The sequence below is a fragment of the Lissotriton helveticus genome, chromosome 3_1 (assembly GCF_964261635.1).
Source record: "Lissotriton helveticus chromosome 3_1, aLisHel1.1, whole genome shotgun sequence".
NCBI classification, from domain to species: Eukaryota; Metazoa; Chordata; class Amphibia; order Caudata; family Salamandridae; genus Lissotriton; species Lissotriton helveticus.
This window is the reverse complement of record NC_136061.1, coordinates 2099041181-2099066636: the sequence shown is the minus strand read 5'-3', so window position 1 is coordinate 2099066636 and position 25456 is coordinate 2099041181. Positions and strand designations below refer to the sequence as shown.

General features: G+C 45.6%; 1 protein-coding gene across 2 annotated transcripts in view; it reads left to right on the top strand.

Annotated features, from left to right (window-relative positions):
- MAN2A2 (mannosidase alpha class 2A member 2) overlaps nucleotides 1–25456 on the top strand; it is a 709606-nt gene that overhangs the window by 503449 nt on the left and 180701 nt on the right. For both annotated transcript variants that reach the window (XM_078683269.1, XM_078683268.1), the window contains 2 exons: nucleotides 1299–1421; nucleotides 12775–12889. In XM_078683269.1, coding sequence (XP_078539395.1) covers nucleotides 1299–1421; nucleotides 12775–12889 — 238 coding nt within the window. The remainder of the gene's footprint in view (nucleotides 1–1298; nucleotides 1422–12774; nucleotides 12890–25456) is intronic.

The window sequence follows — 25456 nt, the reverse complement described above, 5'->3', positions numbered from 1 at the left end:
CCAATCAAATGTCCATATCACACACTTTTTTATCACACAACAATAATTGTAACCTAATTTCAACCAGACCTCATGTGCAACTTTCTATCCAGTGTACAGAGCCTCAAACTTGATTTGCTCCTTCTGGAAAAACAAACTTTTCTTTACTGCTCCAAATACCTGAGTTAATTTTAAATTAAATACCCTATATAAACTTCAGTAAAATTTAAATTATTTATTCAGAAATAAAATCCATAAAAACTCAACATGGTAACTAATTAAATTATCAATTCACAATTTTTTATTAAGAGTTGAACAACTAATTAAATGGATGTTTTAATTAATCTATTTAAACACTTAAAAGGTGTTAGTCCTTGCAAACCCATAATGCTAACTTAGCTAAATGAATTCAAAATCTATTAAGTATTGTTTTCAGACACGTCTTCTTTAAATCTACCTATAAAGTGTAAAGAAACAGAAAAGTACCGTTGTTGTAAGTTCTGCATTCACATATCCAGAAACTTACTGGTCTGTACTGCCGCATTTGAAATCACATTTTAAACCGCATTGTTTTGTGTCAAATCGCATGCTACATCATTGGACAGTCTTCCTTTTCACAGGCCCATAACATAAACTGCATCTACTAAAGAAGAGAGATGAGAAGAGGAAAGATCCCCTGACTACATGATAAAATATGTAAACTCATTTACTTCTACAGCTGATTCCGTTTCCTATGGAATTCAGGTAGATGCTCCTTTGAATAAAGAAAGGTTCTGACCCAACTGTGTTGGGTGTTGCATGTACCAAGGCACCCTGGTGATTTGACATACTGTGTGCCAAAAGCACAGTACCTTAAATAGCCCCCTAACCAGGAATTACACAAATAATTATGTTTAACTAAAGAGGAGCAGATATTATTTGTTTCCACCTTGTTATGGTCAATCAATCATATAATTTGTAAAGCGCACTACTCACCCGTGAGGGTCTCAAGGCGCTGGTGTGGGGAATTCTGCTACTGCTCGAAAAGCCAGGTCTTGAGGAGTTTTCTGAAGGTCAGCAGGTCAGCAGGTCTGCCGTAGATGGATGGGGGAGGGTGTTAATGGTCTGGGCGGCGAGGTGGGAGAACGATCTGCTGCCAGAGGTCGCTCTTCGGAAGCGGGGGACTGTGACGAGGGCGAGGTCGGCGGAGCAGGCTGGCGGGTGGGGGTGTAGAAGCTGAGTCGTCTTATAAGCCTTTGTTCCTAGCTTGCTTTGAGAGGTTCTTCTGCATGCCTTTCAAGTGAGATTGTTTCAGTCACAAAGTGGGTTGTGTTTTGCAGAGTATCAAAAGAGTGGGCGAAGAACAGGAGCAGAAAGTCAAAATGGAGTTTCTTATATATGGAACCCGGACATCTAAGGACAAGAGTGGAGCTTACTTGTTCTTACCTGATGGTGATGCCAAGGTAAACAGGTTTTTTTTTCTAATTCATGGGTTGGTTTTTCAGAGATTGCTTGGGCTTTCACATATAGTATCACTTTATATTGATCACCCTACTTTTCAAGAGACTCTTTTCAATTAGTTCACCTCTTAATTTGTAATATATAATAGATCAATAATTTTTAACTTCGCAAAACATTTTCTTTTGGGTCCTATATCTAGTACAACAAGCAAACCAGAACCCTTTAAATAACTAAAATCATTAATTTATTGGTGGTTTTATCATTTTGTCATTTAATTGGCAGACTAGCATATTAATATATGCTTTTGTGTGTATGTGAAAGTGTGCGCGATTGTCTCATGCCAGTAAAAATAAATGTTGAGCAATAAAAATAGTTCTTCAGCATTGGATTTTTCATAGTTTCACATTTTTTAATCATTCCTTATCATTAGGGTTGGAATCCCTGGTAGTGTACAAATAGCTATAATTAGTGTTAAAATTGCCATAGTCTCAATAACACTGTTTGTTAAGTAGTACTGCCATCTCATTTGAAACAACCCAAATTTCAGCCAGTGAGGTGGAAGTGCTGAACTTTAACTTCCACCAGAGGCCACCATAGCTCTAATTTCTGTAGCATTTTGTGTGTGAGGGAACCCTTGAAAAGGGCTCTCGTCTTTACAATCTCAAACTTAACTTTTAGTGACGTTTGAGTTCTTGTTGTATGGCTTATACTTTCTCTGTAAAACATAAATGTCAAAACTGTGCAAGACTAATTCTCTGCACACCATCAGGATATGTTGGACTTAGTCATGCTAGCTCACAATGCACAATCTGTACCCTAACCTGACAAGGTAACAAATGGAGTGCGCAACCTCAGAACATGGCAAACCTGACTCCCCAAGGAAATCGTTGAAACAGATCTAGAACCATTTCATGTGGTAACTCATGCATGCCCAAAGAGATACACAAAAAATATGGCGGTTCAATATTTACTTTAGCATTATGAATCTTGGGTTAAAAAAAGTGTGCTTCAGTGATCAATAGAAGGAAACAGGATAGTGTGATCAGCAATAGGAGAATGGTGAAGAAGATAAACAATTCAACCATTTTGCTCTTACAGAGAATATATGCTTGCATATAAGTACTGTTATAGTTTGTACTCCTACCAAGCGCAACCTATCCTAGGGTCTCATGGATGGGTGAATCTGACAGAATCCCTGTTGGGCTATCTAATTTCCCTGTTACCTGTCGGTGAGTGTCATCAGGGAGCCCGTCTTGGTGGAGAGCTGGGCATTATCCTTTGCAGAAGGTAAACAGAATCAGCTGGGCTGGAATTTTGGCATGGGGTGACCTCACAGTGCCAGTGAAATGCTCCTCTAACTAAACAAGGGGGTGATGTTGTTGTTTATATAATAAATATCACCCATGTTACTATGACAAAGTCCCAGTAAGGCTGCCATTATTGATTCTACCCTGACCAAGCTGCTGCAGACCGAACAATAATAAACAATATCATTTTAGATTTGGTACAGAATGTTTAAGGCTCTTATAATGTGCCTACGAAGATGGGTAAATGTAAACAAAGTCATTTCATGGAACATTTTCTGTACAAGCATGCAAGCAAAAGTGTGTCAACGTTCAAGAAAAGATGTGAAGTTTAAACGTGGCCATGTAAAATGGTTGTGTTCCTGCCAAGGTCTAAATGTGACCACATGGCATTCTACTTAGTCTTTCTTGGTCTTCAGCCACCACTACTTCAGCAGAGAAAACACATTCTTTCTTTAAATTTAGCTCAGACTGTGGACAAAAAGAAAACTTGAGATGATCTGCTCAATGCATTTATTGTCTTTATTCAACAGACCATGTTATTGTGACATCTGCAAGATGTTCCCTTTTAAAGCTCTACGTAACAGGGAGAATATGCTGGCCTTATCTTGATAAGAAGACGTTTACCCCTTTCGAAGGTGAGGCCTCCTCATCTGAAAATGATTCCATAAAATGTGGTCCTTCCAGCATCTCACCTCCCACGGTGGTGCAAAAACGGAAGCATGTGATAGTCCCTCAACTGAAGTTCACTTCTGAAGCGCCTGTATCTGCCTCTTTGAAAGGCAAAACCAAGCCTTCATCTGTAACGTCACGGGAAAAAAAGGTAAGTATAACAAGGTGTTCAAATCCACTTCTGAAAACCTCCTGCCACTACTCCCACCTAAATTGTTGTGAAAGAGGACCATGCCATGGACGATAAACAAGCAGTGATTCTCAACAGCCTCTTCTTCAAAAGAGAAACAATTTAGCATTCCGCAAAAGGACATTCCATTGGTGGCTAAGACGAGCCTGTTAATGACAACACGTTGATAATTCCATCAACAACGTTCCTACGTGTACCGCGAACCCTCAACAGCGAGTCCATTGGCATCGGATCGATTGACTACCACATTGTTTACCATAGCTCTGGTATATTGATACTCCCATCAAAGACAGCAACTCTGGCCTTTTTACCATCTATGGAAGCTCCATCAGCTTATTCCTATTCACCACTGAAGGCCACCGCTCAGTTGTCGGTGCAGATTCAGAGTTGGAGGTGGATGTTGGCAACCAGGAGCATACAGTGACCATATTACAAAGGATTATTCTAGTATGGTATGCTGGATTATGTGTGTATTTAAACTTCTCTTCTGCATTAAGCTGTGGCATATGATTGATGTTTTTATACATCTACTTTTGGTTGACATATTACAGTAATTTGTAATGAGAGTGGTTCAGTTGAATTCCCTTTCTAATTGGGATACTTATTGTGATCATGTAGATCATGTAGAGGCATCATTACCTGGTTGGGTGTGACGTTATCGAGAACCGTGAGGCTCTAAAATAAACTGGACCTGCTTTTAAATTCTTTCTAATTCTTTTGTATACATTGGTGACTCTAGTGCACCTTGGCTTTCCTTAGAATGGTCCTTATTTTCTGCTGCCTCGGAGCGTTTGCAAGAAGGCAGTATTTGACAACTCTTTTTTTTTTTTTAATCCTTTTGTAGGTGAAGTCTCATTAGTAATGAGACTCACCCTGTTTTAGGATGTATACAGCATAGATATAAAAGTCAGTCACAATTTGGACCTTTATTTGGATGGTCTGTGACGGAGGTTATATTAAGCCAGAATGGCCATTAAATTTATGAGCAGCGCCTCCCGATAAAAGCCAAAGGCGGGAGACGGACCCGCGCAGGACTGGGTTCCCGGCGGAAGGACGTCTGCATGCTGCAGAGGAGTCTGTCATGAAAGGGGTGACCCGGCATTGAATCCCAAAGGCCCGGAAGGGGAAGACCGAAGATGCGAAGGGAGGAGCCCGAACCTCTGAGGGGCGTGGGGCGGAAGAGAAGTGCCCGCAGTGACGCGCCCCAACCCACACCCCACCCCCCCCACCCCCCGCCCCCGAGTCGGCCTGAACGAGGGAGGCCGCTTAAGCGTAATTGGCCAGGGGAATCCCTTACAATCCCCGGAGTGACGCTGCGAGCCTTAAGACTTCTGGTAGTGTGGCCGGTGGGGCGAAAACCTGGTAAAAAAGAGACTGGGAACTCTCCCCATACGTGCACAGGCCAGAAAACAAGTAAAGTGGGAACATCATAACCTGAGGTTGTAATACACCTTTTAGAACATTGAAGCCTAGTCTTGAAAAACTGTAAGCAACTGGGAACTGCTGACTATGGTATTTTTCCATCAAATAATGTCGACTTCCCCGCTAACCTGAAGTCAAGGTTGGGTAAGCCAAGGGTGGAGAGTCAGAGAAAGATAAGAATTGAAGCTTAAGGTGTAAACTCCGTGACAAGAAACTGAAACAAGTGCATTGTAATGTAAAAATAATTGCTGGAATTTTGAACTGCTGAGAGGTGGCTGAATTAAGTTCTAGTGTATGAGTGTAACATAAGGGACAAAGCACAGTGTACGAATAAGAAAAAGGTGGAAATGCTTAATGTAATGTGTAGTTATTCCTATGTGAAAATGTGTCTATGCTAATCAAATGCGGAGCTATTTAATGAGTGGAATCTAAATACTGCTAAGAAACAAAGAAAAACTACAAAGAGAATTTATAAAGTGAATCGTATTTTTCTAAAGCTGGTGTGGTGTTATTTTTGAATGGATGGACGCTGAGTTACTGAAGGGTGACGCAAACTTAACATATGTACCTTTGGATTGAGCCTACCTACCTTGTGCCAAGCTACCCTATGTAGACTGGTAACCCCAGGTCCAACATGTTTGGTGTCTAGCGGTGGGATGAGAACTGTGTTTGCGTCCACTCTATAGTAACCTAGTGTACTCCATAGGCCTACAACTGGAGTTTTCTCCTGGCGGACTTCCTAATTAGTTCTTTTGCTTTTTCCAAATTTACTCCTGGTGGTGGGTGGAGGTAGCTTCGAATTGCCCTTCGAACCAATTCCTCCCGAGTGGCTGTCCCGATATCTCTCATTAGCAAAAATGGAGTTTGCTCTGGAGGAACTGGAGACCTATACTACAGCCCAGCTTAGAGACTTTTGCCAGAAGATGGGAGTGTTTTTTAAGCGTGGTGCTAAGAAGGGGGAACTCCAGACCAGTTTGAGAGCGTGGGTGGCAGCACATGGGGAGGGGAAGGAGGAGGAAGAGGGGACGGACCGGGACACGGTCATAGGGGTAGATGGATTGTTCCAACCTGAGATGGGGAACCTACTACCAGGACCTAGGACCTGTTCAAGGGAGGGCAGCAGTGTCTCCGGAGGAAGCTTAACCGAAGCTGAACTAGTGGACCGGAGGGAAAAAAGACAGCTAAAGTGGGAGTTAGCAGGAGAGGGAGGAGCAGAAGATGGCTCACGAGTTGAAACTTAGGGAGCTAGATCTCAAGGCCCTGCAGATAGGACCCTCCAATTCTCCAAATGGTGGCAGCGAATCAAAGGATTTGACCAGGGAACCCAGGCCTTACCTACCCAAGGATGTAGTCGCCAGCTACAGTACGGGGGATGACATCGCCAAGTGGCTGGCTGCCTATGAGGTCTCCTTAAGAGCCCATGGGATCCTGGAAAAACACTGGGGGGGGGGTTTGTACAAATACATGCCTCCTGCAGGAAGGGATACACTCTTGGCCCTAGAGCAGGGAGAGCAGACCCACTACCCCACCATGAAAGTGGCGCTAATAAGAAAGTTTGGACTGACCCCAGAGAAGTATCGGCAGAAGTTCAGGGGTAGTCACAAATTAGGCACACAGAATTGGGTGGATTTCTTGGACTACGCAAAGAAGGCATTAGAGGGCTGGGTACAGGGCAGCGAGGTAGAAGACTATGAGGGGTTGTATGACCTTATACTCAAGGAGCACCTACTCGAGAAATGTTTTCCCGAGCTGCGTCAACACCTGGTGGACAGCAAGCTGACCAACCCCCGGAAGCTTGCAGAGGAGGCGGACATCTGGGCGAGTACCCGGGTGTCCTCAAAGGGGACTGGAGGGGATTCCCAAAGGACCGGACAGGGCGCCCCCCAGAAGAAGGAGGGGGAGATAAAAAGCGGGAGTTCTCAAAAGGCCCCCAAAATAGTTTCCAGGGAAAGGGAACAGGATTCACCCCTAAGGCTAACCCGCCCCGAAACCCTTATCCTGGCCAAAGTCAGCAGCCAAGGGTTGTCCACTGCTTTGAGTGTGGTGGTGTTGGACATTATAAGGGAGATGTCAAGTGCCCAAAGAGACCACCCCCTCCCACCGGAGGAAAAGCCCCGGGAGTAGCTAGTGTAGTGCTCGGGGAGGAGTTGCCCTTAGCTAAGGGGGGTGAGTGGGCGGGTGTCACCTTAGTGTCCCTGGGAGATCGGGAGATGGTTCCTAAGATCCAGGTGCCCTCAAATACTGTAAAGTATGGGCAATGGGTCACCATCAATGGCCAAAGAGGGGAGGCTCTGAGAGACACAGGAGCCAGTATGACTATGGTAAGGAGTCAACTGGTGTCTCTAGAGCAGGTGATTCCACATGTACTCCACCCCGCCGCGATGGCTGACGGCAGATTGGGCCACTACCCTGTGGCCGAGGTTCCCTATGAGTGGGAAGGGGTTGCAAGTTCACTTCGAGTTGCTGTAAGCCCTGCCGTGCCAGTCGATTGTCTGTTGGGAAATGACATGGAGCACAATGCTTGGAAGGAGGTGGAATACCGGACTCATTCGGAGATGCTGGGTACACCTGACTGGGCCTGTGCAAGCACAAGGTCTGCGACTACCCGGAGAGGGAGTTCGCCTGGGCTGGAGCCTGGAACAATGGCCCAGCCCGCTGCCAAAAAGGGAAAGACCCGAAGACAGGAGAAGCCTGCTTTGGCTTCCACGCCCCATGAGACAGATCGGCCACCTGCGGTGGTGGGCCAGGAGTCCGTGGAGGGGGAAGTAGTCTCCCTGGAGGACTTACCTATCCCTGCTGAGTGGCATGTGGAAGGAGGGCCTACCAGGGAGGAGTTGTGTAAGGGCCAGAGGGAATGCCCTACCCTTGAGGGACTGAGGCAACAGGCCGAAGCCCAGGCAGCAGGGAACGTTGCAGGGCACTACCATATTTACTGGGAGGACGGACTCCTCTACAGTGAACCCAAGGTACCTTTGCCCGGTTCATCACGGGCCTTGGTAGTCCCTCAACGATACCGAGCCTTTCTTCTAGAATTGGCCCATGAAATTCCCTTGGCAGGACACTTAGGACAGGACAAGACCTTTGCCCGGCTTGTCCCCCACTTTTACTGGCCTCAGATGAAAGTGGCATCCGACACATACTGTCGGACGTGTGTATCCTGTCAAGCCAGTGGGAAAACGGGTGAAGCTGAAGGCTACCCTGGAACCCCTTCCTGTCGTTAGCACCCCCTTTGAAAGGGTGAGCATCGACATTGTGGGGCCATTGGCTCCACCCACTACAGCTGGTCACAGGTTTATCCTGGTTCTGGTGGATCACGCCACGCGGTACCCAGAGGCAATTCCTCTGAGGACTGTCACTGCACCTGTAGTGGCTGATGGGGATCTTTACCCGAGTGGGTTTCCCCAAGGAAGTTGTGTCCGACAGGGGGACCAACTTCATGAAAGCGTACATGCGGGCTATGTGGAAGGAGTGTGGAGTTACCGACCGGTTTACCACTCCTTATCACCCACAGACCAATGGTCTAGTGGAAAGGTTCAACAAGACCTTAAAAGGCATGATAAGAAGTCTGCCTGAGAGCCTGCGGAGGAAATGGGACGTCCTCCTACCCTGTTTGCTGTTTTCCTACAGGGAAGTGCCACAGAAAGGAGTGAGCTTCAGCCCCTTCGAACTTCTGTATGGGCATCCTGTACGTGGACCTCTCAGCCTGGTGAAGGACGGATGGGAAAAGTCTCCCAGAAAGCCTCCTCAGGATGTGGCGAGTTATATGCTGGCCTTCCGGAGCCAAATGGCAAAGTTGTGGAAGCAAGCTTCTAACAACTTGGAAGCCAGCCAAGCAGTGATGAAAGAGTGGTATGACCACAACGCTCACCCTGTGGAGTTGGAGCCTGGCCAGAAAGTGTGGGTGATGGAACCTGGAGAGCTAAGTGCCCTCCAGGATCGCTGGACAGGCCCCTTTGAAGTGAAGGAGAAGGGTAAGGCCACCTACCTGGTGGACCTTAAGACCCCTCGCCAGCCCCTCCGGGTGCTGCATGCCAATCGCCTCAAACCCCACCATGAGAGGCCCGAGGTCATCTTGATGATGGTGACTGACGGTGCAGAGGAAGCGGAAAGCGAGCCTCTCCCAGATCTTTTTTCGTCTCAGGAAAAGGATGGGTCGGTGGAGGGAGTGATTCTCTCCCCATCCCTCACTCCTGAGCAACGAGAGGACTGCCGCCAGGTCTTGGAGCAGTACTCCTCGTTGTTCTCCCTTGTCCCGGGAAGGACCCATTTGTGTACCCATGATGTGGACACAGGAGACATCCCACCAGTGAAGTCAAAGACCTACCGGCTGTCAGACAAGGTGAAGGCTAGCATCCACGGTGAGGTTACCAAGATGCTGGAGCTAGGACTCATTGAACTTTCCAGTAGCCCCTGGTCCAGTCCGGTGGTTCTAGTATCAAAAGCTGCCCCACCGGGCACCACTCCAGAACTGAGGTTCTGTGTGGATTACCGGGGACTGAACTCAGTGACCAAGACTGATGCACATCCGATCCCTAGGGCGGATGAATTGATTGACCGGCTGGGAGCTGCCCAATATCTGAGTACCTTTGACCTTACTTCAGGGTACTGGCAGATCTCCCTTACAGATGGAGCAAAGGAAAGTTCAGCCTTCTCCACGCCTGAGGGCCACTACCAGTTCTGTGTGATGCCCTTTGGGCTCAAGAACGCCCCTGCCACTTTTCAGCGGCTGGTGAACCAGGTCCTCTCTGGAATGGAGGCTTTCTCCGCTGCTTACCTGGATGACATTGCCGTCTTCAGCAGCAGCTGGGAGGACCATCTGTGTCACTTACAAGCTGTTCTCCAGGCCCTGAAACAGTCTGGCTTGACAATCAAGGCCAGTAAATGTGAGATCGGGCAGGGGTCGGTTGTGTACCTAGGCCACTTGGTGGGAGGGGAGCAGTGCAGCCCCTCCAGGCAAAGAGCGGGAAGCTTTTGCAGTGGTATGGGCTCTGAAGAAGTTACGGCCATACCTGTTTGGCTCGCACTTCCTGGTTCAGACTGACCACCGAACCCTTCGTTGGCTGATGCAAACGAAGGGAGAAAATCCCAAGTTGTTGAGATGGTCCATCTCCCTACAGGGAATGGACTTCAGGGTGGAACATCGGCCTGGAGTGGACCACGCCAATGCAGACGGTCTCTCCAGGTATTTCCGCCTTAGTGATGAAGACTCCCAAGGGGTTGGGTAGCTCTCCCCACTTTCAGCTGGGGGGACGCGTGTTAGACCTGTCTGCTCTTTGGGTAGTCCCGCCTAATTAATTATTTATTTTTGTCCCCTTTTTGCCCCTCAATCTTTTTATTTTCGATGTCCACCAGACTTTTCAGGTGTTGACCTAGGGGTTAGGTGCTCTTTGCCCTCATAGTCTTTTTCCTGAGGCCTAGGTGCCTTTCTGACTGAATTTACCAGGTCCACAAAATGGTGGCTTACAACTGCCACAACTGTTACCTTGGAACCTGGTGCCATTGGGTAGTATGTGGAGTTCCAGAACTTTCTGGTCCACTCTAGACCCTCTGTACCTGGGCTATAAGTACTGGAATGTGGAGCGGCCATTTTGTGTGATGAGAGTGAAGGAAGGCGACACACAGGAAGAGCGAGCTGGAAACCAGGCTGAGGAGTGAGGAGGTGGGCGCGCGGAAGAAGATCTGACCGCCTCTGGGGGCTGCTCTTCCTTTACTGTCTGACGCCCCCAGCCGCAGATCTGTCCCAGCGAAGCTGACTTCTCACGCTTTACTTGTGGTACCGGTGAAGGGTGACATTTCCCCCCAGTAAGCATCGCTGGACTAGACCCAAAAAGGGAATCCACAAGTAAGCGGGGCAGGGATTGTCCTATTACGGGGAATTACAACCTAGAAGACCGAAACTCCTGTGGAGTCAACCCCTTAGCCGGAAGTCTTCAGTGGTAGAGCCGCGGGATTTCCCCTCAGCGACGGAAAGACTTGTCTGCATCTACCTTTCCCACCCTCTTCCATTAAAGGGGTTAAGAACCTTACCCAGGCTGTTCCGAGTCTCCGGCGGCGGCCGCTTCTCTGAGCCTGCGAGAAGACGAGTCGGCAGGTCCGCGAGGGCTCTGGTGAGGTGGGGGGGGGCGCCGCGCTGAAAGAGTGTAGACGGCAGCGCCTCCCGATAAAAGCCGAAGGCGGGAGACGGGACCCGCGCAGGACTGGGTTCCCGGCGGAAGGACATCTGCATGCTGCAGAGGAGTCTGTCATGAAAGGGGTGACCTGGCATTGATTCCCACAGGCCCGGAAGGGGAAGACCGAAGTCGCGAAGGGAGGAGCCCGAACCTCCGAGGGGCGTGGGGCGGAAGAGAAGTGCCTGCAGTGATGCGCCCCAGCCCCAGACCCCTCCCAAACCCCCCCCACCCGAGTCGGCCTGAACGAGGGAGGCCGCTTAAGCGTAATTGGCCAGGGGAATCCCTTACAATCCCCGGAGTGACGCTGTGAGCCTTAAGACTTCTGGTAGTGTGGCCGGTGGGCAAAAACCTGGTAAAAAAGAGGCTGGGAACTCTCCCTATACGTGCGCAGGCCAGAAAACAAGTAAGGTGGGAACATCATAACCTGAGATTGTAATACACATTTTAGAACATTGAAGCCTAGTCTTGAAAAACTGTAAGCAACTGGGAACTGCTGACTATGGTATTTTTCCATCAAATAATGTCGACTTCCCCGCTAACCTGAAGTCAAGGTTGGGTAAGCCAAGGGTGGAGAGTCAGGGAAAAGATAAGAATTGAAGCTTAAGGTGTAAACTCCGTGACAAGAAACTGAAACAAGTGCATTGTAATGTAAAAATAATTGCTGGAATTTTGAACTGCTGAGAGGTGGCTGAATTAAGTTCTAGTGTATGAGTGTAACATAAGGGACAAAGCACAGTGTACAAATAAGAAAAAGGTGGAAATGCCTAATGTAATGTGTGGTTATTCCTATGTGAAAATGTGTCTATGCTAATAATCAAATGCGGAGCTATTTAATGAGTGGAATCTAAATACTGCTAAGAAACAAAGAAAAATTACAAAGAGAATTTATAAAGTGAATCGTATTTTTCTAAAGCTGGTGTGGTGTTATTTTTGAATGGATGGACGCTGAGTTACTGAAGGGTGACGCAAACTTAACATATGTACCTTTGGATTGAGCCTACCTACCTTGTGCCAAGCTTCCCTATGTAGACTGGTAACCCCAGGTCCAACAGCCGTATATCGGCTTTTGTAAATGTGATCACGTTTTCGAAAACCTATGAGCAAAATTGCCAAGAGTTTTGCCACATATCGGCTCCATGTCAAAAACGGATATTTGTTTCGCCGTATATCGGCTTGCACTTTGCTCTATTAGCATACGAGCAATGCTCCTCAGGCAGAGGAGTGAGTTATAGGTACCTTAGGGCACTGGTTATGGTTACTACAGATAACGATAAGGGGTGAATTTTAGTGATTTTGTGTTTTTTTGTTGAAAACGTCGCGTAGTCACTGATATTTTCACCTAACTATACCTTCACTTAACCTTTAACCTTAGTGTGTATATATATATGTGTGTGTGGGTAGTGTACTTGTGTAGAGAAAGTGTGTGTACATACACAACAGGTCTTCTAAATAGAGACGTGCCTGTTTAGTGTTTTTTTCCAGAGTGCCATTTGTCTGTGATCGCTTCCATGAATAAATTGTTTTTCTTAGGAAAGCATTCAGACAATATGTATCCTATCATGTGTGCTTCAAGTGCTGTGTTTCTATTTACTTTTAGTTATATACACCAAAAGACCCCCCTGTGGTGCGAGTGACGGAGGGTCCCTTTTTCTCGGAAGTGGCTTGCTATTATCAACATGTGCAGCAAGTGATGCGACTGTACAATGTGGCAGGTAAGAGTACATTTAGAGTGCTAATAGATGTCATGCCTTACGTGTTCACAACACTAAGTATTGGAATACAGTCATCCTTTTCCATTCAGCTCACACCGCATGTTGCATCTTTTTTCTCTTTTATCAAACTTCTTTATCCAACTTTCTAATTTAACCAATTCAGACTTGTTCTCCTCATACTTAGCACCATGATGAAAATGAGCATCAGAGGCTTTTCTATTTGTCATAGAATGCTTTTTACTCCTTTATTTTCTTTGAAATACCTAAGCATGCTGTACTTCCAAGTATAATTGATAAAGGAAATGGTTCTGGTCATTTTATTACTACACCTCACAAAAGCAAACCTCCTTTATCTTATCTCACAGTAATTTCCAAGGAGTGCACCTGTGGGTTTCACCCTTTTGTTCAGCGGTCTATTGCTTCTGAGCTTGGTTTGTGCTATGCAAACACCCACAGATACTGTACTAATCTGGTCCACGCAGGTAGATATTGTTTAAGAAGATTTATTCAAGTTGGTTACAAGATCAGTAATACAGTAGTAGTACAGCCCCACCAGGAGCAGCCAGCAAGGCGCTCAGCCCTTCTCCAACTGTGGTATCCAGAGGCTAACATTCCATCTCCACAGTGTTCCACTGGAGGAGCAGTGGATGACATGAGCAGCACTAAAACCAAGATACTACAGATACATACACTGGTTATGAAGTGTTTGTTTAATATTTACCCAAAATTCTCTTGGTTAAAGTTCTGTGGCTAGGGTTTCAGAAATGAAAGCTGAATTGAAACTATACTTATGTTACACATTATGATTCCTGTCCTCATTTATGCCTTGTATGTACTTCAAAACAGGACAGGTTTTCATCAACGTCTTAGTGCAGTATCTGTTGTTTCAGTTGACAGTCAAACCTAGCACTTTCTACTAAGGGAAACTCGCCGTATGAGTTCCCTTCCCTTCAGTGGCCTGTAAGTACGTGAGGAATACGAATGACTTAACTGTTAGTTTCAAGTACATTGGAGCTATCATTTGTCTGCACTGTGCAGACATTTGTACTTCACTCCGGCTTCTCAGGAAGCCAATGCAGTGTATTGCAAGTTTCTAGCAAAGCAGTCACACTTTTTTAAAACTGTATGCCAGCTGATATGCATTACTTTCAGCTTATGGATGTACTTTTAGCGATGCCAAGTTACATGACATTGCCTTTGCTTAGGCTGCAAGTAATATGAACTCATATAATGACTGTTCCATCGCCAAAGTAATAATCAGTTAAAAAAAAAAATTGTCAAAACAAATGAAACGACAAATTCCACTTGGGATACAATAGGCAAGGTTTCATCAAAAAAGTATTCTGTCTTTCAACCTTCTTGGCAGAAATAATGATTTGGAATAAACCCTTCAGTGGCTTTCTTTCGTATCCTCCTTAGTGGCATTTATTTAATGAATCCTGAAGAACTCAGTGCCTTCTTTTGTGTTATTCATCTGCAGTCTTCTGTCCCTTGGTCCATGTCTCTAAGGTGATCGATCTGGCAAGCAACCCTCTTTGTTATTGTGTTGTTGACAGATCCTCCCTGATCACAAACTGAGACTTGCCTGCATTTAACTGATACACTGATTGTGATGATTAATCAAGCCCTGAAGAGGCTAAATATGGAACTGCGCACAAAAGGGATTTATTAGTGGATACAAAGAGCCCTCCACTGCCCCTCCCCCCACCTTCCCCCACATTTGAACTTTCAGAGAAGAATGATATGAACCAGACATCAAGGAACCTTTTACCCTGGCAATTTCAGTGAGACAGTAGATATACAAATGATGATCTACTGTGTAAGAGTTAGATCCAGCACACCCAGGTCTCCTGCATCAGCCAAGTTAAGAAAGTTGTGAATAAAGTCCATTAGAAGTGTTTATGGGCTACACTGAGCCAGAATAGTTGATTTCCTGGATCTAATGCAGGTCTAAGGGTGCCATTAGTTTTGTTAAGGCTTGTTTCCCTCATAGCTGGATTGTTTTTTTTGTTTTTTGTTTTTAAAGTCTTTTTATTGAAACCACTCAAACAAAATCATAAACACATACAATAAAACACTGGTTCGCATCATGGCACACAATACTTAAGTAGACGTCCTCTCGCATAAAATGACTACACAAATAACATCACAGGTGTTCAAGGGTCTTCCGACATTGCTGGATCAGCTGGCGCGACAGGAGGAGCACATATATCACCCCTATATGCATGCCAGGGTCCCCAGATTTTACCCCATTTCTTAGGTCTCCCTCTGGCAACGTACACCGCCCGCTCCCTAAACATGCACCAGTCCAAGTCCTCTATCCATTTCCCAATAGTAGGCTGCCTATTCGCCCCCCACAATTGTGCGATATTACGTTTGGCAATACCGCATGCCAGCGTGGCCCACACCCTCCCGGAGGACGGAAGATCAGTCGGATCCCAAACATTCAGAAGACACCGCCGCGCATCCAACTCAAAGCTCACTCCCCACATCTCCCGTACCGTGGCATGAATAGAGTTGGATTGTTTTTTAATAGTGATGTGATCATTGCCATCTTCAATGATTTTTGGACACAAAACTCAATAAGGTATAAATTCATGAGAACTATTAAGCCAGCCCAAATAGCACAAGAATATTTTCAAAAGCCTTCAGGCGCTACACACATCTCATTATCTGTAGTTTTGATGCTGGTAAGAAGGGACGTCTGATTCCCCTTGAGTGGCTGATTTGTGCTAAAACTTTAGAGACATTGCTGTAGACCTGAAGAAACAGGCTCAAGGTGTGATGGGACAGGTGGGTTGTGTGCTTGAGGCAGAGCCTTGATTGGTAGTCGCTGTGACACTCTTTGCCATAGTTTCACTTTGGTTTGCACCTTCTGATAGCAGTATTTAGTTTCCCAACCTCCCACATTAAGATCTTTCGTGTAACATTCATTGGTTCCCTTGGCTGTAGTAGGTAGATGATTTCCATTTAATAAGTACAGTATGCACCTGACAAATAAAAATCAGTAGTTGCTTTTGTTAACTACTTAGTTGCAAGCAGAAAAGCCGAACAAAAGAATCCTTGTGTATGTGGGTTGTTACTTAATAGGATTTTGGCATCCATTTTTTAACAGCACAATAGAAAATGTGAGTGGTATTTGACAAGAAAAAGTCATAGAACTTCAAAGTACCGTGTAATGTTAACAGTATCAATGACGTTACACAGATCTGTGCAAAAACATGTATTGCACATACACCCTGGAGAGCTGTGTAGTGCTCTGGAGATCGAAACCACTCCACTTGAATAAAAATAAGACACTCTTTTCTGATGAAGACACTCTACTCCAGTTTGTTGGCACTCGCAAACACAAGATGGTAAGTTAGGATTGATAAAAATTAGATTATAATAGATGGCTGAAACAGAGGTTCACAACAAAATATGTCCCCATCATACAAGCTTATATTTTCACATTGTTTTGTTTGAATACTGTTCTGTTGAGAATTTTTTTCAGAATTCATATCAATTATATCTATATCTATATCCAGCTTTCTATCATGTGTAAACAACAAACATCTTCAGTATTTTTTTATTTGTTCTCTCAAAGGTAGGGGTTACATTTTTAAATGATATAAGAAACCTGTCTAATGCAGTCAATAAGATAAACCGGTTTCACCGGCCAGTCTCTTTATCCTCCGCTTTAGCTTCTCAGAAACGAACCATTTGAGCAGTAGGAATCAATTCTACCTCTAGAGTTTAAAAAATAATTTCTTTTTGTAGGCATTTCTCTTTCCTTCACAGGAAACAATGGCACCCAATTACTGTCCTTACTAGTTAGGCTGTAACTAAGCCTGTCAATCAGATATTTATTTGTTTTGGTTACAGAAGCATACATTTGACTGCCTGTCATCATTCTCAACGTCTGGTTTGTTTAGCTGCCTCTTATCTTGTTACAGGTCAGCATAGCTGCCAAACGACCCCATCTCATGTGTGATAATATGGCCCAGTCCTGGATTCCTACCTAGTAAAGAATAGCACTTTCTGCAAATTTTCAATAATTCTTTAAAAGGAGAAGTGAATCTACGAGTGCCAGAATGTGTAGTTGTATTTTCTAAATAACCAAGACTGTCTGATGGTGTCGTACATATATAGACCAGCATGGTGTATGCAAGTTTTGTTCTCCCCCTGACCACGACGTTGCCTCCTGTGACTTCTGCCTATCCTTTAAGTGCAACTAGACACACCAATACCGTTGAGAGTGAGATGCTGGGTGTATCATACGATCCAGCAACAACTCTCACCTGAGATCCCTTACATCTTTGTGAAACAAGATCCTCTCAACATTGAGGAAGAAGATGGGGCGTGGCCATCCTGCAAAGCTGGCGGACACATAGCAGAATTGATCCCACAACCAGTCGTGAAAATCCTGAGCAATCCAACGTGTAATCTTGCCGATGGCCGAAACCACCTCTCAACCCTCCTCCCTCTTCTCATCTGGAGGAGTCTGTGAAGAAACCAATAACCTCCTCGAGGCATGCAACAGGACCTATGTTTCAGCCTGCGCTTGTACGGCGGTGTCCCTGGACAGCACCCACTGATCACTTGGCGGCTGCAGGATCCACTGAGCAGGACAGCCGCCCCCACAGCGGCGCACAGACGCAAGGAGCTGCAACAAGATGGACTGGGAGGACCAGTAAGCAGAGGACACTACAGCAGGCCTGGACAGACCAGGAGCGACAGTCTTAGGCCTGAGCTGAGCAAGTGTGCTGGCCTAGAGCCCATAACAGAGATGGCCCCAGGGGCAGTAAGGCTGTGAAAGGGTTTGGACTGGCTACTTCCTCGCCCTTAGCTGGGCCTGTGCAGGCTGGGCACTTAAACTGAATAGAATAACCCATGCCGCCTTGCTGGTGAAACCTGCTGAACGGCCGGCATTTTTGAGGTACTCACTACCTGTGCGTGGCTGGCCAGCGAGTCTGAGGAGCCTTAGGAGGCTCGACATGATTGAACCCAAACTGCTGTTAATAGCTGGAGAGAGCAAACAATTACTGCTAAATATTGGCCGTTCTGTGCCAACCCAAGCGGCTTGTGCCAACCCACCAGGGAACGCAATTTCCCCGCTATAGGGTTTGCCAAAAAGCCGGGTTTGGAGTCACTGGACCTTCTCTCCTGAGTCTAGCAACCACATATCCACACCAGAAGGGAGAAGATGGGCAGACCGAAAACTCCTCTTAAATTCAACCATCCAAGTCCGGATCTTGCCATCCATGTCAGACATTGAATCTTCCCCGGTACTCCTCTCCTCGACTGCCTTACCCTTGCAGTAGGAAACTTAGTCAAGAACCTGGTCAGATAAGATGGACTGCATACTAGCCCCTATAGATAACACATGCACTGCAATAGAAACAAAAATAGATTCACTGGCTATAGACTTAAATCTGTTGCGTGACGATCAACGCAAATTGCGGACAAAAATACGGGCCATAGAGGAATTCATTAAAGTATTGAACCCACAAGCTAAGGATTATGCCCAAGTCCTGAAAGACCTGACTGAAAGAGTTACCAGCTGATAGGAGCACATCGAAAATCTACCAGGGAGCCCAGCATGATAGCTGCCGACGGGAGCAGATAAGATGGCCTTCGGGGCTGCCCCTCCCCTTTGTTTTCACTAACCCCAACAATATAAATTGGGCTACATGCACAGCCATCACTGCGTCAGAAGATGAGATTGCATGGCCACCCTCTTCCCGGCGTAAGCCACGTTATTAGTTTGACACTCCGCGTTTGCAGTAAATGGAACATATCGGCTCTAGGGTGCAAGGTTTATTGGTTGGCTCGCCCGTTGGTGTCTGACCTGGAGTTTTTGACTGGGAAAATATTCAAGTTTGGATTCCCACTCAAGCACTTGTGTACTCACATTACTGAGTACTTGTATCCAGCTGTCCTCCACACCGCTCTAAGTAATACTCAGAGCGCTAAAATCTTAACCCACGACACAAAATGTCTCATCAACAAGTAACGCAGCAGTAAGGCAGATATCTATACACCACCTGGAACATCAAAGGGCTGGGGTCACAGCTGAAACAATATCAAGTGACAGCACAGCTACAGCATCGAGGCGTGCACATATCCTTCTTGCAAGAGGTCCATTTAAGTGCAGTGGAAGGCCAAAATGTACAACATAAATGGAGAATGCAACTCAACGCCACTGCTTACTTGGCTTATGTCGTAGGAGCCGCAATATGGATACGAAACCCGTATAGATACAGATGAAAGATATGTAGTACTCGAAACTGGATGGCCACCCTTCGGAACTGGGCAGAGTTTACTCACCGAATGTGAATCTGGGGCATTTTCTATAAACCCTCTCTAAAGTACTGATGGCTGGGTGGGCCTCCCCTGTATCTTGGGTGGGGACTTTAATGTTGTTCTAGGCATTAATATTAGGCGTTCACACCTTCGCCTCTCTACAACACTGGAAGCACGCAATGCTAAAGACTTCACAACATGGTTACGCTCTAGAGACCTAGCAGATGTTTGGTGAGTTCTGCAACCAGATCAGCGCAAAAATTGATTTTACTCAACTACCCCAACTATAAGTGCGGCTAGACTGGATGGTCTGCACCAAAGCCTTACGAACTACAAGTTACCATGCAGCTTAGTTGTGGAAAATCTAATTGGATGATAACCCTCTAGAAGTGGGCATAAACTGGGGCTGGATACCTACCCCGATCTCCACATGGAAGATCCAGCTGGCATAGCTGGAAGACACCTCATTCAAAGAAGAGCCTGGCTAGGCAATCCAAAACAATTTTCAAGACAATATAAATGTGACAGGATCATGTCTCACTAAATGGGAAACCTTTAAAGTAGTAATCCAGTGAACCTGCATCAACACCACAGTTGGGGATCAAGGGGACACTACTTACTGAACTGAGAAAGATAGAGCACTCCCTATTGAAAATAGAATGATCTGCAGCACACAACCCAATGCAGCTTTCCCGTCTACGGCGGAGGGTGGGGTGGTGCAAAGCATAGGTGGACTACTGGTCGAATTTTATGCTGCCTTTGAGTCGCACCAGTAACCCACCCTCTTAAGCTGTACAATGAGGCTAAAATACAGTGGGTACCTCTGTCCCTAAGCCTAGGCAGGATCACCTACAACTCTCTTGCTACAGACCATTATCTATCCTGAATACTGATTATAAAATACTTTGCAAAATCATAACTGAAACGCTTCTTCCACTACTGCCAGACCTAATTCATGTTGATCAGAATGGCTTCACACCTCGTTGCAGCACCTCAATTATTATTAGACATTTCTACCCAATGAATTAAATAGCAAATATTGAATGTGAACAGGCATTCAACACCCTAATTGGACATACTTCATGCAAGCTCTCTACACTTTTGGAGCAGGAGCCCAAATGATAACTTGGATTTGGCTGCCATATGAGGCTCCAACTACCAGAGCGAAAACTGGACGGCACATATCGCAGAGTCACCCACTTCCCCAGTGGTATTTGCACTGACAATGGATCCCTGGCCATATGGCTGCGAGAACAATGATGTGAGTGTTGTATCCCGGGGACGATAGGCACACATGCCCTTATGTGCTGATGGCATTCTCCTTTGCATCAATGATAAGTCAGCAGACCTCAGCGCCATAGCAGATACATTTGCAGATTTCTCTCATGCCTCTGGCCTGCTTGCAAACCCCACCCTCCCAGGTGTTTCCACTACGACAGGCAAATACAGAGAGGATGGTAGCACTGGGGGGGGGCCAACCTATACCACACCACCCGTACCTTTTGATATCTTGATATTCACATATCACGCCCACGAAATCCTACTAGAGGGCAATCTGGGACAAACTGATGGCATTAAAATCCTGGGACGAGTAGCAGTTGTGAAAATGGCAATGCTCCCCGCATGCTGTACCACTTTGCATATTCCTAGTGCTTTCATCTGTGGCGTTATTTTGCCAAATGGACTCCCTTCATGTTGATCTTATCTAGGTTAATGAGCGACATAGAATAAGCCTGGTACACATGAAGCTCACACCTGCTAGAGGTGGCCTGGGTGTCCCCTATTTCCAGGGCTATTATTACGCCTTCAGCTGCAATGGGTGACTTAATGAATGGCGGTTCACCACTTAACTGAGTGGTGGTTTCAAACTGATGACCAACATGGGGTCTTATTCCCAGGTGGCAAGACTCCGAGAGACCTCCCCTCCCTGCTGCGTTCTGCAAAACTAGCACTACGACGTTACCTCCACTACACGCGCCGAAAGCCACCACATGCACCAGCACACCTTTGAGGGGACTTCCCTTAGGCAGTGGTACATTACAAGCACAAGCATTGGCACGATGGAAAGAGGTGGGAATAAGTACGGTTGTTGGTTTATTTAAGGAGGGAGTTCTGATACATTTTCATACTGTGGTTGAGGAGCGAAATTTGAACCCCCAGTCAATTCTTGTTGCACCATAAATCATACATGAAATGAAACTTAGAATGTAGACGGCCACTCGCACAATCTTACAGGTCATACACACTATGGGCAACAGTCACAGACTGATTATTTGGCTATACTAGGCCATATGGGAGTGTCCCTTCAACTCCTAGGGGAGCAGTGGGAAGACTCCATATAACAGCCATTTAATGATTCAGAGTGACGGGGAACCCTGGAATATCCCTGCAAAGTGTCAAGAAATGTATGATTCAGGTTTTTACAGTTTAATATCCTACACATGGCATATCTCAGTGAATTACACCGAATCTTCCCAGTGGTGTGCATGCCTGTCCCAGATGTCAAATGAACATGGCTGGCGTGCACCATATGTTCTGGGCATGTGATAAGATACAAAATTACTGGGGCACTATTACACAGGTGACTACAGTAGTGGCCTCCTTGCTGGGCATCTACCCTCAACCACAAACCACCAAAGTTACCACTACTATTGGCGAAAAGAGCCATTGCAATGTGCTGGAAATCCCCACAGCCTCCCCATTTAGATTTATGGAGGAAACAATTGGAAGACTGGGCAACAGGAGAGGGAAGGGACCCTGCTGGAGATCTAATAAAAACCCCTACTGGTTATGACTACAAAGCCTAAGGACCAGTAACCAAATCCTGGCTCTTTGAGTCCTGTTCGCTGAAAAACCAAGTAATAGGTGCACTGATTCCTGATACATTAGACGGCCATCCACAATCAACACTCTTACAGGCACTGATGTATGCAGCAGCAACTTGGAACATTGCTGTCGTTGTTGTCATTATTACATGATTCTGAGGTTAACAATGCAGTACTGCTGTGGGTGGGAAATTGGGGAAGGGGCGTTGTTATAAGTTAGAGCAGACTAAAGTATCCTACTCTACAGTTCAGAGAGGTGATCACAAAGAAACAGTGTATACTCTAGCACATATAACATAATGGCTTACAAAGTTCATTAAAAAGTTTTATTAAAACAGACATTGAGGAACAATGAGCAACTAAGGTACATCCTGCATCACAGAGCATGCCCAGTCTCAAAACTGTCTCCTCCAACACTTTCAGGAGAGAGCACAACAAAGTTGAGCCGCTGGATTAAAAAATTTCTAGCCCACAGACCAAGACTATGCTTTGGTCTGTAGGTCTACCAACTGTGCTCAAGGACCAGGTAACAAAACTTCAATCCCAAAAGCGCGCCCAGACTGAGGCACAGCACCACTTCAGGGTCAGTCTGATATCAAGCCAAGAGACCTTCAGTTCCGGCTCTGGCTTCTGGTCAACCCCTAGAGTAGCTTTCAACACCCACCAAGCCTCTGCGCAAGTGTGTCAAGCCATACTGGACGGCAACTCTGCCTCCATCCCGAGGCGTCGAGCATCTGCCTTCAAAGCTAAGGTCGATGCCATAAGCAGATCCCATGTATAATCCTAACAGTTCAGGAGACAATTAACAAATAACAATTGTAATCCATTCGCAAATGAGTTACTGAAAACAAATTTCACTTACACAAGAAAAAAAGGGAGGAGGGGAAGAGGGGAGGAGAAAGAGAAATCGAAGGAAAAGAAAAGACAATAGGAGAAAGGAACAGTAAACCAGATAAATCACAAATTATTTAGAAAAATATTACACATTTATTATCAATAATTACATAAACACGCTCAGAAAAATAATTGTTGGTTTACAAAACAGTACATCACACACGGAAAAACCAAACAAGTGGCAAACAACAAATATGTTTGTTATGTGTCCTCTCATCTCTTTCATTGGACTTAAGAGCGGCAAAAAGGAAACTCGCGCCTATTGCCGGGTGACAATCCATGACCGAAGATTAGGTCTTCAACTGTTAAGTGCAATTTTTGGCACCAACAAGAAGCAATAAAGCTTTTACCTTGTGGTGCAGCATTGCTGCCATTTTTAATTATCCCAGAATTTGAATTTTACTTTGAGCATTCTTTAACTTATGGGGCTGCTCTTACAAGAATCCTTAATACAGAAATCATTGTGACGCTCAGTGAATTGAATACACATGAATGGAAATCAAAAGCATTAGAGCCCGCACAAGTCCTAAGTTCCCTTTTCAGTAACTATGAAACAAAAAAGGTGCAATCACGGGCTGGAGGCACAATTCCCTATACCTCCAAAGGTTTACGCTGAGTTCGTCGTCCAATCTGCTTGCCTTTCGTAAGGAGCTAAAGACGTGGCTTTTTGCTCAGTAATAGCTGTACCATCTGAGCAGGGCACTGTGTTATGTATCTTCTCTGATTTTCTCTTTGCCAAAGCGCCGGGACACTCCATGGAGTAGCCGCGCGCTATAGAAGAGCTATTTTAACATAACATTTTAACATAATCAAACAGCTTACCCAAGTGCAAACAGAAAGAATAGCCCATCACACTTTTACACACAATATAACAATTTGAATAATCAAAGATGCAGTTATTTCAAAGACAAGTCGATGTTATGTTCCAGTTCATCCTTTATTTTTCATCTTAAAAACTTTTGAAACCGCCAACGCGTTTCGTCCCATCCAGGGACTTCTTCAGGGCTTGGATAAATATAGACAGAAGTCTGTTATGACAAGTCCTCATGTATTAGAATTGAGTAATTTCCATTTGAGTCAGTTTACACGCTTCCCCATAATTTGATATTCTAAGTAGTTTAGGAAAATGTCTATTTTTTCTTCTCTCTTTCTTTTTTAATGGAAACAGTGTCCCGTATAGTAGAAATCCAGTAATGACAATCCTCGTCCTTTGTCAAAGGACGAGGATTGTCGTTACTATGTCAATGGACAAGGATTGTCGTTAAAATGCTTTTTTATCCATGTTAAATGGCATATTGAAGACTGCCCCAGGCAACTTTAAAGACTTGTAAAGGTTCCATTTTCATTTCAAGCGTTGACAAAAAAGTTAAAGGCCTTACCTGCTGATCTGCTCTGCATCCATAGCCAGGTCCCCCCGACTTCCTTTTTTTGTCTATAGATTACCGAAGCAAGCCTCACCATAAGCAACATGTCATCACTCCAAATGCTGACAAAAAGTTCAAGGCCTCGCCTACTGACTCGCATTGTATCCATGGCCAGGTCCCATAAGACTCACTATTTGTGCATACAGCTCTGAATTGAGACTCAGCACAAGCTAAAACTGATTTCCCCTCTGCCTCCTTGGCAGACAAGGACAGCAATCACATTGATGCTGTTGGTAACCATATGGCTGCTACCCATTGGCTCATCACCAACTCCTGGGCCTTCTATTCTGTTATGATAGATGTCACTGGGAAGGAATGGAGTAGCGGTTGATAAACAATCCAGAAACTCACAGAAAAAAGCACAAGAGCTCATGGCCAAGGGGAAGGTTATTTCGAATGTGAATATCCTCTGTTCTAGACGTTGCAGATGCCACTTCTCTGCGCTACAACACAAGTATCCTTTTACTGCGTCATGTATGACTCTGCATTTCAGTTTCAAAGAATTGAAAAAGGCATTGAGGTTGAAAAGGCCAATGAGTGCTCTTCAAGCCACCACCCCCAAAGTCCCTACATCGAAAGCCACCTTTCCGAAATGGCAGTCCAGAGTAGGAGCTAAGCCAACCGCACCCCCAGTCAAGCCAAGGCTATCCGCACCATCAGCAGTCCTTTCAGGATTCTCAAACAGACAAGGGTTACAGCAAAAGTGGATAGAGAAGCATCAACCATGGGAAAATTAAAGGTGGCTCCATCAGGAGTGCCTCTACCTCCATACAATGACTTGCATCCCCTCTGCCCTCGATAACATCTATCACTTTCGAGGAGAATAAGGAATTACCTCTCCGGTTCGGAAGAGATCACCTCCAATTAGTGGGTGCATGAAAGGGTAATGCAGGGTTACTGCCTCAAGTTCCGCAGCACACCCACCTACATCCTCCCTGGAATCTTGGAAGAAGTACTTCAGGCACTCCTTGTGAAGAGTGCCATTGAGCTGGTGCCTCCACAACAACATGTCAAAGGAGGGTTCTCCCTCTTCTTTCTGATTTCAACAAAAGGAGAGTTCCCTCTGGCTGATCCTAGACCACAGGCCGCTGAACCATTACATCTGTTTGGGCACCTCCATATGACCACCCTGCAGGACA